This window comes from Taeniopygia guttata, chromosome 5, assembly GCF_048771995.1.
Source record: "Taeniopygia guttata chromosome 5, bTaeGut7.mat, whole genome shotgun sequence".
Classification (NCBI taxonomy): Eukaryota; Metazoa; Chordata; class Aves; order Passeriformes; family Estrildidae; genus Taeniopygia; species Taeniopygia guttata.
Window position 1 is genome coordinate 28,637,753 of NC_133030.1, and position 13,765 is coordinate 28,651,517.

The 13,765-nt window shown below is 39.1% G+C and overlaps 1 protein-coding gene across 1 annotated transcript in view; it reads right to left on the bottom strand.

Annotated features, from left to right (window-relative positions):
• Nucleotides 1-11,597, bottom strand: part of LOC100220978 (cytosolic phospholipase A2 epsilon) — a 32,400-nt gene extending 20,803 nt beyond the window's left edge. The window contains exons 1-4 of the mRNA XM_072930648.1: nucleotides 11,578-11,597; nucleotides 10,974-11,136; nucleotides 10,561-10,644; nucleotides 6,126-6,201 (exon numbers count right to left, since the gene is read on the bottom strand). Coding sequence (XP_072786749.1) covers nucleotides 6,126-6,201; nucleotides 10,561-10,644; nucleotides 10,974-11,136; nucleotides 11,578-11,597 — 343 coding nt within the window. The remainder of the gene's footprint in view (nucleotides 1-6,125; nucleotides 6,202-10,560; nucleotides 10,645-10,973; nucleotides 11,137-11,577) is intronic.
• Nucleotides 11,598-13,765: the final 2,168 nt, after the last annotated feature.

Consider the following 13,765-nt stretch of genomic DNA (forward strand, 5'->3'; position numbering starts at 1 on the left):
CAGACTGCCCAGAAAGGTTGTGAAGTCTCTACCCTTGGAGATGTTCAAAACCCAAATGAATATGGCTCTGAACAACCTACTGAAGACAATCCTGTTTATGGCAGCAGTCTGGACTACACAATCTCCAGAAGTGCCTTCATTACCTCAGCCACTCTGTGTGACTCTGCTGTAACAAGGCTAGTTGGTCACAGACAAATAAATTACATAATAGTGTTAGTAGCTCCTATATATAAAATTTGACCTTGAAGATGGGGTGAGATGATACCACTAGGACAAAGTACATTCTCTTCCTGTGAAGAAAGGGGATTATGCCACACCTGGTTTTGCCACAATTCATCAACAGTCCCTACCAATGTGGAGAGGTTATTGTTTTCCATAGGATTCCTGTGATTTTCTATGTTTTCCTTTAATTTTACAGACAGTATTCCCATGCTATGGTTCTAACTGAGCTTATGTATTTCTGTAAAAGTGGCAGTTCACTTGAACTGAGGCTAAACTGTGAGGCAAACAGTGAGATAAAAAATAACAGGATAGTTGAATGACTGCTGAATACTATGATACCATTATTTTATAGGAGCTCTTGAAATTACTAATCACTTTACATTGCTCTCTCTTATCCCTGAAAAAAAGTGTACAGGAGAGCTACTGAAAATGTTCCAGTTTATTAATTGCTACCTGAGAGCTAATACTTAAAAATTCTATTTACATTTTCTTCATGCTCCAGTTATAATGCAGTTGCTGGGCTTCGTTAGAAGTTTCATGCCATTCCAGGCCCTTACTTCAGTGCACGTGTTGCAACTTCCCTGATGACATAATGTCACTTCATGTGAATGCTGAGACATCTGAACTCACTGTCTCTTTGAAAGTCAGCGCTGTGACCCTGGTGTCCTTTTCCAATTTGTAGCTTCTGATTCAATTTTTATGATGATGAGACTGCTTCTCAACTCTGTCTTAGAGCTAAAGATCAGTTAAAAATACAAGACCAGAAGACGTAGTTCAGAATTGCAGCTATGTGTGCTGCTCTGTGAGAGTACAGTCCTGTGAGGTGTACCCGAGATGAACCATCACGTGCTTAAATCACTCATCGCCATCACAGATAAGAAGAAAATTACAGCACTGAAAAGCAAAGCATATAAGAAAAACAAGTCTCATAGGAGCAATGAACGTAAACTACTAAATCCCATCTGTCCTGTTACTGCATTTCGCAACACCAAAACAAAGAAATCATTTTCTTCAAGTGAAATATTATGAATATGTGCAGGTGAAGAAATATTCTTCACCTGCACAGACAGGTTCTCCTTGAATCCTAGTTCACCTAAGAGGAGGAGGAGAACTGCTCCCATTTCTCAATTGCTGGACATGATATTTGGGAACATTTTCTCTCACCAGCTCAGTACAATACAAACAGGATTAAGGATTTACCCCCTACTGCTATCTAAGAGGGGATTTGGGCATGGCTAAGAGCTCTACCACTATCCTGGTGCAACACTCATTTATTTGTAAGCACAATATTGCTCTCTGTGGCTTACTTGTGGAAATAACAAAAGCTCATTGATGAACTGTGCTTAATCAGTGATGTCTTTGACCAGGGATGAGCAGAGTTCCTATGTGAATGAGCCCTTTACCCAGTCTAGCCACTTAAGTCAAGTGGCAAAGTAGGATTTTCTCCCTGGAGCAGATTCAGTGGGTGCAGTCCCAGCTCAAAGTTTCATACCCTGGGTCACCTCTCCCTCCTGCACCACTGTGTTCCCACTTGGCACCCTGCTTTCCTGGGACAGGGCCATTAGTACCACCTGTACTAGCTGTAATCTCTCTAATTTTTTTTTTGCACTTATTTTCTGTAGCAAAAATAACCCTTAATATCTCTGGAGAATGACTTTAATTTGCAAAGGTTTTAAGTGTACTGTTGCAGAACTGACTCATTTCTTCTGAAGCGACAATATAAAAGCTTCCACAAAATAATTTCATAAGGACAATTTCTTAGAGGACAAAGTCTCTGAGCTCCTCTTTTATAAATATGCAAGGTCTCTTCATTCAAGGGTGAAAAACCAAAAGAAGATCTGAAAACAGGAGAGTTGAGGGAGAGGACTGATTGTTCTGATATTCCAGCTAAGACTAACAGGTTTGTTTCCACAAGCTGAGAAGGTTTCCACATATGTCAGTTTTCTACAGTAGAAAATATACCACAGTGTAGTCACATTTTGACCCAAGACTAACTTTCCTACCTCATTTCCGACAACCTCTTGATCTGGCAAGACTTCTCTCAGAAAAGTTACTGTGTCCCAGAAAAAAGCACCTGTCAGCCTGAAGCTCACTCCAGGTGATTTCTTACTGGGGCACAGAGCTCAAATTCACCTCTGCAGTCCAGGAAGAGAATTGCAAACACTCAGCACCAGTGAGGTTAAATGTGTCAAGCCAGACCTGACACCACCACTCTTCACCCATCTGTGTTAATGAGCCAGAATGTGCACTCCAGCAGCAAAGGTCATCTCCTGGAATGTGGAATCAGCTGGTACACATGGAGGCTGCCGCTGTTTCAGAGAGCAGTACTGTCACAGAGACCTCTTTACACCGGTCTTCAGGATTAGGTGAGATCCAGTGGAGTCCAGGAGAGTTTTGCTCTTTCACATGGCACTAAGTAGGGGGGCAGAAATGATGTAACTGCAAGTCTGTTCACCTGCTAAGAATCTGGAAGAGCTTTGCTTCCACTTCTGTTGCCTCAGGACAAATCTCCTCTCTTGGTGCCTGAGCTTCAGGCATGCCACATGAGGCAGATCCCCCACTCATCCTCTGTTTGTCTGTGGAGCAGGCACAGGGTGTCAGCTTCAGCCACGGGGTTTAGGGGCTGCCATAAAATGAGTAAGCACTAATGATGGTGAAAATGGGCCAGGCTGGGAGCTTGGTGCAGCTCTGTTTGGCCACCCAATAACTCACTTGGTTAAGGAGAACTGCCAGAAGGCATTGGAGAGTCTGTGCCACCATGGTCCTCCTCTCCCATCACCCAGCTCCTTTTCCATTTTTTTGGGAAATGCTGGAAGGGGTGTCATTAGCAAGAAAAGAAGCTAATACAACATTTCCCTGCCATCCTGACCAGCTATTCCTCCCACGCATGGGGAGTTCTGTAGAAGAAGTGACCATTAACAGAGTTAGGAAACATGAGCTTTTGTAAAAGCACTAGCACTGGCTTCCAGCTGAGAATGAGCAAATGGACACACCAATGACCTAAAAAGTCATTTTTTTACCAAAGTCTGCACAGTCTTGGAATGAGGAGGGGAATACCACTGCAAAATAGGCACCAGACTGCAAGAGACTCATACTTTAATGAAATTTATTCCTTTCTAGTCCCCCCACAACCTCCACAGCAAAGTTGCATAGAGCACTGGAGCCTGGTGATGACACAGTTCCTGCAGGGCAGCAGGATGAGTGCAAGTGATCTTATCTGGGTGCCTTTCTCTCCCTTGCCCACAGTGAGATCAGGGAGTGCCAGAAATGTTTGAGTCTGACCCATGATTAGTAATTGGCCTAAAGGTTAGTTAGGAGTACAGTGCAAAATAATTAGCCCAGGTCTGTCAAGAGCATTTGCATGCTAAGATAAGACAGAAATCAATTATACGTAGCATGAAACAGATGTTGGAGAGGAACATCACTCAAGTATAGAGGACATTGCAAAAAGGTTGGGGTGACAGCAGGGATATGAAAGGGGCCAATTGACCCATTCAGGAGGAGTGAACTGTCTTCCTTTCAGTTTAATTTTTAATTTCTATGCCAAACTCTATCAGCATGTGTTGCCTACAGGCAAAGGTGTAACATCAGATTTCAGGATAAACTTGGATTTCATCCCAGGCTTTTGAAACACACATCCCATGGATCTTGAGACGCATATTTTTTTTAAAAAAACAAGATTAAATTGGGTGCATGTGACAGGGAGGAGTATCAGTGGAAATATACAGAAGTCAGGATTTGGCAAGTAAGCCAAAGAAAAATGTAGAAACTCTATGACTAAACGACCTGATGTGACTGCACTTGCAACAAACAGAGAAAAATCATGGAATGGAGCACTGCACATGCTGAAAAAGATGGGAAGACAGCATGCAGGTAGAAAAAGCAAGCCAGAAGTGGTTGCTCTTGATTGAAAAGTCGGTTTGATACAGGGAAACTGAAAATCTAGGGAAATTTGAAAAATGTTATTGCAAAAATTGTCAGTCTTCTACAGATATCTCACAGTCAGATAGCATCTGTATCAGATGCTTCTGATGAGTTTTCCAGGGGAAAGATCATATTGCTGAGAAAAGGCTAGGTAAATATAATTTTATTATTCACACACAATTGCATGTCTAGTATTTTAGTTTTCTGATACTTCACACACATTCAAATGTTAAAAGAAAAACCCTAAGCTAAAAGAACATCAATAGCAGTGCAAAATCAAGCACTTGAAAGCTACAATATCTCTTTTTTGAATTGTACTTAAGTTTTTAAATTCCAGAGTATCACAATTTCTTTGAAAGCAGAGATAGGTTGTTACTTAGTCAACAAAGAGCTATCTGATGTTTGTTTATCTTCCTTGTTCAACAGCATCCTGGTCTACAGTGCTTCATTCTACGACGCGCTTAAGAAACAGGCTCAAACAGGTTCACAGAGTAGCTGGGGAATTACTGACAGAAAGAAAAGACAATTTTCTTCACCAGCTGGTCCCCAAGCCTAATTTACTGGCAATTAACAAAATAATCTGAAAATACTTCCCACTGTCTCTAGTTACCTAACATCTTAAATTAAAATCTCTCTACAACACCAGGAGATTCAAAATGAGCACGCCGCCTAAATAGATAAGAGAGAAACAAAATGTGTTGGAGAAGATATTTTGTCGACAGGGCAACAGAGTCACAGAATATTCTGATGTATAAATTTACCTAAACTTCTTATGCAACAAGTCCGTGAACAGACCCCGAGCCCACACGTCTTGAGCTCTACTCCAGCAGTGTACATTTTGGTGATAATAGAAATTTTCAAAATGTCTACAACACACTAAGTGACACCTCTCAGAAATCTCCCTGTCCTCAGAATGGAGGACAAAGTCACAATTGGAACACTGTTTTCTGAGAATGCAGCATCATTTTACTTTGTGCAATTCCTTTGCATAAGCAGCTGAATAATGCTTCTTATCTGGTTCAATTTTCATTCTAGGTCAAAGGTGATATTAAGAGAAATTAAATCAACAGTTCAAAGGAATGAAGGTGAAGTCTTGCACTTACATGCAGTATTTCGTAGCTCTCAAAAGGAATAAAAACTAATTTGACCTTTTCTTCTATACCATATATTTCTTCTATTTTCTGAAGCCTGACATTACAGACAATGTGAAAAGGACACTTCTCTCCACTTGATTGGAAAATTGACAAGGGTGACATCTATGCTCTTGAAACACTGAAGTGAGTGAAATACAAAGAGATGCTGAGAAATTTTATCTGTAGGATTTTATGGCTTCAGCAACCTTCATCATGATCTCCCAAAAAAGAAAAAAAAATGCAAAACAAGAGAAGGAAGAACAGTATGGTAAAGGGATATGTAAAACTGTGATATTAGTGGTGCGCCACATGCAGGACAAAACTCTCAGAGAAAAATCTCTGGGAATGTGAACCACGGGCAAAGACTGTCCAAATGTCATAAATTTTCAGAACACTTTGTATGACAGCTGAAATGTACCATGTACCACAGTCCCCAAAAGATTTCTGTCCAACACCTTTCACTGGGGGGCAAGAGCCAGCTGATGTCATGATGCTCAGGATAACCCAAGACTTAAGAGAGACTGGTGTGTAAGTATTTCCGCTCTATATTCTATGCATTTGTCATGAACACGTTATATAAACATCTCTGTGTTAAAACCGGTGTTAAGGTATTTTCAAGCCCCTGAAACAGACAACTTGTCAGATAAATAGTATGGTAAAAAGCCCAATAACCAAATAAACCTCTGAGATTGCAAATAGACATTCCGTGGCATAAATTGCCTTCAACTGTGATTTCTTAGCTAGTATGACTTTAGTGTTTTGCATTTGTGCAATATCTAGCAGAAGCAGGGGCTGATACAGTAATTTGAGAATGATGTAACATCAATAAAACAATCTGATACTTACAAAAATCTGCCTGATGAGCATTTGTCAACTTTATGATTCTTACAGTAAGCAAGGAATAAGGTGTCATTTCTTCCTGCTGAAAAAAATAACAAAGCAGATGTATCTTAAAGTTTTGAATATATGTATTGACTGTAATACAACCAAACACTGAAACAAACCAAGGTTCTGCTAAAGTTGTCTCTTCCAGTTGGCATCACAGCAAAAAATATAATAGGCAGCAAATTCACTTTCTTCACAAACTTCATTGACTCCTAAAGCCTGTAGCTATCTAAGCACAAAGAAAAAGTGTGGAAAGAGAGGATGAATAGGAAAGTTAAGATGGTGTAAGTAAGCTGAAAAAGTTCATTTAGCCAGTAATGTTAAATTGTACACATGACCATCAACAGCCAATACGAAGACAAAAATTCAGTGAATCCGGAAATCAGAGATGCATCAAATTTGGCTTGCTATTGACCAACAGCCTGTGTTGTGCTGTAGGTAGAATCAAGGCCTATACAAAAAAACATTCTTCTTTTAATGCAGTACTTGGATAATTGGAGAGAAGGGGGGGGGGGGCGGGGCTGTCTTTTTATGTTTTCTTGCTTGTTTTTAAAACGAACATTTTCATGAGAGAGGGGTGACTAAGGATGAGTGTTAGCACCTTAGGGAATGTCTCAGGGCTACACTACACACGGCTTTGGACAAACTCTCCTAGTTTGCTTTGTGGAAACAGAGGTTTTCCTTTCCAAGGATGGTTATCTGATTGATAAACATGGAATAGTTTTGACTACAATCCTTAATTTCAGAGAAGGCTATCTCCAATTCCTTGTTGAAGGTGCCAGGCCTGACCATATGAGTCTGTAAAAGTTGTGACCATCATGTATGCCTGATGGATTTTACACCTTCAGAGAACATTCTCATCATGTTCCCTAGCAGCAGCTAGAGCAAGCAGGATACCAGCAAAAAGAAGGAGAAAACAGACAATGCTTGCTACGGCTGCAGCACAGGTGGTTACATTGATTTTTTCTTACTGTGGGAACAGTTGGGGAATATTTATCAAAACAGGTCAAGTTTATAGAAAGCAAAGAGAGTAGAATCATAATTGTACTAAAAAGACTGAATGCAAAGGGTAAATCAGCACTGGGGATGGCTCCCTCTCTCACTGTTTAGGAACTGAAGCAGAAGAAAAGAAGGAATTTCAGATTTTATTGAGTAGCCAGAATGCAGTGACTGTCTGAGGGTGAGGCTTTGCAAGGGAAAAAAATGCAAACAGTCCAATCCTGAGGTCTGACTGCTATTGCTACACGAAGAACTTTAATCTGCATACAAATATGTTATCAGCAGATCCTGAATTGGGTATCTCCAAATAAAGGGGAGGTATAAATAGTATATCTATATATAATATACATTTTAAAAAGTCACCTTGAGTTAGTCAGGCTATGAAATAAAAAAGAATGTTTTAAGGACTTCTGAGCAAAGCATTAATGAAATAAAATATTATAGCATTAAAATGAGGCAGATTTAGGAGCAGGGCAGTACAGTTCTAGTAGCAAGGATCTGTGTAAGTTATAAAATGGCCAAACTTATTATGATGCCCCTTGTATATTTGCAAAAAGACAAATAATACTGAAGGCACAGTATATAGTAGGTCAAGGAATAGGTGGCTACTTCAGTAACCAGTAGGTAGGTGGTCACTGATATTCAGAAAGAGCTCAAGGAGAAGTTCAGATAATGGCAGAAGACTAATAGATCACTAATTCTTAGTAAAGTCACAACCTGAAACATCATCAACAAGAAGGGGTGGCCAAAGAAAGAAGCTGTTATGAAAACTAATGACCAAAATTTGGAGAAAACAATCTGAAGTGAAATAGAGCAGAGCTGGTTGAATACGATGAGATAATTAGGAGATATTATCTATTTTCTGAGAGACTTCAATTAAAATAACAGGGAGTAACTGTTGAGTGAAATAAGAGTAAGAACATACAAACATGATGCTACTGTGACAAAAGTCAAAGACTGATAAAAAGGTCAAAGTATAAGAAATTAGTGAGACGAGACAGTCCATCAGATGAAGTGTGCAGAGCATTGGACCACAGGGAATCCATCATGATACAATTTAGCTTAACCTCTCAAATAATTTCCATCTCTACAAGAATGAAAGACATGAAGGTTATCAAAGGAAATTGCACAAAAATGCAGTAATTTCCAGGCTATGAAGTTGTCCCCAAAAATGGCAAGATTGATATTTTTATAAAACACTGGGCAATTGAAAGGAATGTTAAATAGAAGCCAGTGCCTGATATGACCATCAGGTTTGCCCATGAGCTCAAGCTTATGACCAGGAATCATACCAGAATGACTTCAGTGAGCTGACTGGTTAAAATGCTAACACTTTTTGCTGTGAGCAACACATCCAAAACAACAAATGGGCTAAGTGCCAGAAAAATGCTTTATCTTCATCAGACTACAGAGAATAGAGTATCTTGGCTTCTTGGTGGGTGTATTCCAAAACTGAAAAATAAATTCATCTTTGTTGTCAAAGTCATATGTAAGGCACAGGATATTTTATGTGGCCATGTTCTAAACAGGGGGGGTAAGATCTCAGCATTATCAGAACACAGGCTGAGCCAGCTCCACACAATTGTGAATTGTTGTTTCATTTTCCTGAAAATTTAGCAGTGGAGTGTATTTGTCTTTGCACTACAGGTAGGGAACAGCTAAATTCCATGCACAGCCCCAGGCATGTTTTCCCAAACCAAATCCAGTAATTATTCAGTTTATCACACAGCTATGCAAAGTCCTCTCAAACTGAAACAAGTGCTTAGGCAAATGTTTGAGCATTTGTAAAAGGAAAGTTTATACCTGTTTACATCTCTTAGAAGTCAAGGTCTGCTACAAGAATGTAATCCTTTCTAATAGCTCTCTACTAATGATTATCCTCCTGCTGAGGATGGCAAGCTATGACTTACGAAAATTGAAGCAATTACCAAAAGCTACCCAGGAAACTCAATACCTGTAGGAGGCAGAAATTGGCCAGTTTAGACAAGTCTGTGCCTTTAGTGCCAGTTTTTCGCCAAGATTAATTACAGAGAAGACATTAAAAATCAGGAGGTAAATAAAGAATGTCTGAGCATGCCTTTGTTGTTAAATGCCTGTGCACAATAAACAGAACTTTCAGAGGTTTTTTTGGCAGGAAGAAATTATGGCATGAATAATGAATTGAAGCTTTGGAAAGGGTCTCATATCCCCCTATACACTGGAGATTATGGCCGCAGGATCATTTTTTTGTATTACTTCATGTATTTTCTGAAATGTATGCTGGATTCTAGCAGTCTTTATGTAAATGTAATTATGTTAGTGGTAAAGAGGGGTTGGTTGCTTTTAGCTATGGATATTCTAAACCAAAACACAACTTCAGTATGAATACATTAAATCATTACAAAACTGCTAAGGTGATTTGGTCATCATTTCCCCCAACAGCTGCTTTTCCTGCTTTAGTACATTCTGTTGCTGAGCTTTAGCACACACACACTCAGAGAGCAAATTAGGAACACCTAAATGCCATGTCAGTTTTGGTTATGCTACTTTGTCCTTTACAGCACGTTTCACTCCCTACTGGTAGTTTGTACCTTTTGTACACTCATACTCATCTGTAGGAGCTGCCAGCATGCTGTTAACAAGAGATCAGCTTGATCAATCAGTTTGATAAGGTTATGACATACACAGGCAAAACAATGTTTGTAGTTTTCTGTTCATTTGTAGTTTGGTTACACAAAAAAAAAAAAAAAAAACCAACCAAACATATATAAGCTTTAGATCTTTGGATCACACATAATTTAAAATGTTATCTAAAGTAAGTTTTCTTTTCATTTGGAGCCCCCATGTTTTAATTTGTGGCAGCCTAGCACAATGCCAGCAGCAAAATTCATCACTGATAGAGCTGCTAGGTGTTTGATGCTACTCTATCTCTGCCAGAGGCCCTGCAAACGTGCCCAGAGTTGTTCTTTCATTGTGAGGAAATGCACAGGGATCAAAGTGAGCATTTGTTCTGAAAACTGGCAATAGTGACCAAACCCCAAAGGTTAACCAACAACTATGCTCTGACTTTCTGACTCTGACAGCATTCTCCATTCATTCTGGGCTAAAGCTCCATGAAGTCAATAGATAGCATTAGAAGAAACCCAAAGTCAGTCTCATTTTAACAGCAAATCAAGAGCATTTTCACTGAGATATTTCTCTAAGGAATAAAACCATGGAAATAATGCATTCTATGTTAGTAATACTATGCAGATACTGCATCTAAAGAAGATTTTCTTTCATTAAATACTCCTATTTCTACATAACCATGTGAATCTTTACTAACCAAATTGGGGGATGGGGAGGGGGTAATACCCTACCCATCTCAAAAAAGTATTGGTTTAGTCCCCCATATTTTTAGTTTGTAGAAATATGGTACCTTAGCATCATCACTTGCGGCTACATAGTGCATCATCCATTTTCTTTCTTCACTTTCCAAGGGGCTTGATTTTCTGCTTGAATGCTGCTGAGGGAAGAAGAACAGGGGATGAAGAAGAGAGTAAAGATCAGATTTTTTTACTTATTTCAAATTCCCACTGTAGCATTCCAATGTGGAACAAGCAATTTGCACCTCCTCATTGTGGCAAATGAAATGAACATACCAGCTTTTTGCTATATGGAGCGATTCTGACTTCAGGTCCTGGTAACTGCAAGTACCCAAGAAAGAATAATCTTGTTTTCCTGGAAATTTATGTCCTATAGATAACAGGGGACTTGACCTGTTGTAGTTCAGGGACAAATCTGAATCAAAAATCCAAGATTCCTGCCAGGGTTGTTCTGTTTTCCACTTACCTGAGATAAGGCAGAGGTTGATGCCATCGAGATCGCTGCTACATTAAAAGCAGCTGCTGTGAGTGGCACCTTAGTACTGGGCTCCACAGGTGCCAGTGCCTCCTGAAACAAATTTACAATCTTGACGAAGTCGCAGAAGTTGCTGAACGGGTGTTTTATTGCACTGAGTCAGAGCTCCACGCCTCCAGCTTTCTGAAACAGGGAAATTTCCCACCCACATTATTTGTCCAAAGAGCAGCTGCTGTAAGCTGTGAGCCTTCCTATCTGCAGGTCTTGTGGCTGAGCGTGCTGAGGGACCAAAACCATTCCCACCTGGGGCTCAAGGAAGTGCAGTAGCAGCTGTAACCTGACTGATGATATGATAGAGATCATCCATGTGAGATAGCCTTACAGTGATATTCTAAAAGTGAGGATAGCAATAGCCTAATAAACACATCCACATATTTTCTCCATGCAAACACCTGAATTCAATACATGATTATATCCATAATAAAAAATAAATTTAAAAATAGCTATGGAGATGATTGTTAGGATGAAGACATTTACATAGGAAGATAATAAGAATTCTTTTGAAGAAACATTTTTCCCTGAAAAGTGCTGTTACATCATGATTTCTGTGTACATGCTCATTTTTCTTGTAGTGTTCTATCTCAAAAGAAATAAAAGAAGTTATGATAAACAACATTTCTCTGCATCCTGAACCACATTGTATCATTTTTCCATTTGAAATGTCTTTCTTATTTCTGGGCTTTACATTTAATACAGCATGCAACTTAACAAATTTAAATGAGATTCGAACATTTCACCTTGGAAAATCATTAAATGTTTCCACAAACGACAGTATCAATTTCTGATGCAAAAAAGCTCCAGATTTCTTAGCAATTGTATTGAAATTGTCATCTGGCTGGATGCTATTAACAGATTATTGGAATTTAATGGACTGATCCAACAATTTTTTGTTGGAATTTTTTTAATCTAATGAGGATCTGCATGTGTTCAGTACACCTCTAGGAAGCTCAGTGATTACATTTTCTAAGACATTATGCAAGCATTATTAGGCACACATACATTTGCACTGAAAGTCCTCCTGAATGATTAAACATAATGCTTATGAAAGAATTTGAGATTAATAGGATGACAAAGCATCCTGCTTCCTCTTAGAGATGGGCATATGTGTGAAATCACTGCCACTCTGACTGTGGATATGAGTTTGTACTAGGACCTTGACTAACAGAAAAGAGAGACAAACCCAACGACTTCTAGAAGTCTCATTACATACTTTTCTCATGTGAACACAGGAAACAATATGAAAAGTTGTTCTTACAAGAAGAACAAGTTGAGACAATCTGATCATCTTACATGGAGTATTCCATCCTTACAAAAGTTTGACTTATTAGGTTTAATTTAATATCTACATTATCTTTTTTAGTTCCTGCTTCTTGAAATAAGCACATTTATTTTATCATGAAATGCAAGTGCTAAGTTTGCTTTCAACTTCCTTTCTCACCTTCAATGTATTGAAACTTTCTGGAACTGCTTAACTGAAGCCAGAATTAGAAAATCTACCACAGTAGGTAAAAGAGAGTCACAAGTCTCTCCCAGTCCTTGGCTGATGCTATTCTTAATGTGAGTACCTGCATTTCTGTAAAAAATTTGGAATATTTTTTTTCTGTGAGAATGGTGACAAGAAACAATTTAGACAAAAGTAACTATGCACAAAAGCACACACATTTTCTCTTTCTTCTGCTACAATCTACAATCTACCTGTGTCCCTGGCTGAAGTGCCTAGAAGAGTTTCAATACCTCAACCAAGGAATGGAAACATTTGTTACAACTTCTTTGTAATTGTGCCACACAAAGGCTGTCAGATAGAGGTAATATGTCTGAAATGTATGGAAGCGAATGGGTGTGAGATTATTGCATGAGATCCTGTTTTCATTTACCTTGTTATATTGCACCTTTGCTTTTAAGACAAAAGGAAATGAGGTGGGGGAAGAAGCCTTCAGCATCTCTTAGGAAGCTGACTGAGCTGCTTGTTATCTGACAACTAACTTTTCTTTCCTGAATTAAGCCTTCCCTATATGAAATATCTGCTCTTTAAGCTCAAGCCAGAGGTAGCCAAAAGTACCTTTGACTCAAAGTTGGCACTGGTATTAAATTTCCTAAATTAGTTCAAAGTTCAAATCTGCTTTTTACTATGAAGCACTATTCCTTTTGAGACAAACTCATCCTTTTCACTGGGTGTGCATTTAGGATACGCTTAACCATTAAGTCATCTGAAAGTTAAACTCATAGTAGAAGCTGGTTGTGTTTTCTTTGTATTAAGTGTATGAAAAAAAGAGTGGCAACTGCAAGTAGTGACTAAACACCTCCACACTGGATTCTTCTGGAGAAGCCTAAATGTCCAGATGACACTTGACACCTAACTCTGAATGTCTGAAGATAGTTGAGATGAATCTCACCCTGGGTAATTAGCATGTCTTCTTTAGTAATTTATTTCTGAAGTTACTGATGCTGAGGGAACCTGAGATTGAGGAACCTGGTTTTGTTGTTAGCACGTGATTCACCCTGTTGCAAAACACCCTTGGGCAAAAGCTCTATTAGCATATAAATTAAAAATCCTCTCTGGTATCCAGTCAAATAACAAAGAAGAGGTTTTGTGATTACCAAAGTGGCAGAGAATGCAAAATTCAACGTGGCTAATACCAATACAAACTTCCAGCCATATTCAGGTTAAGGGTCACCAAAGTCCCCTGTGGTGTTGAAGCAGACAGCCTGACTTGGGAATGCTG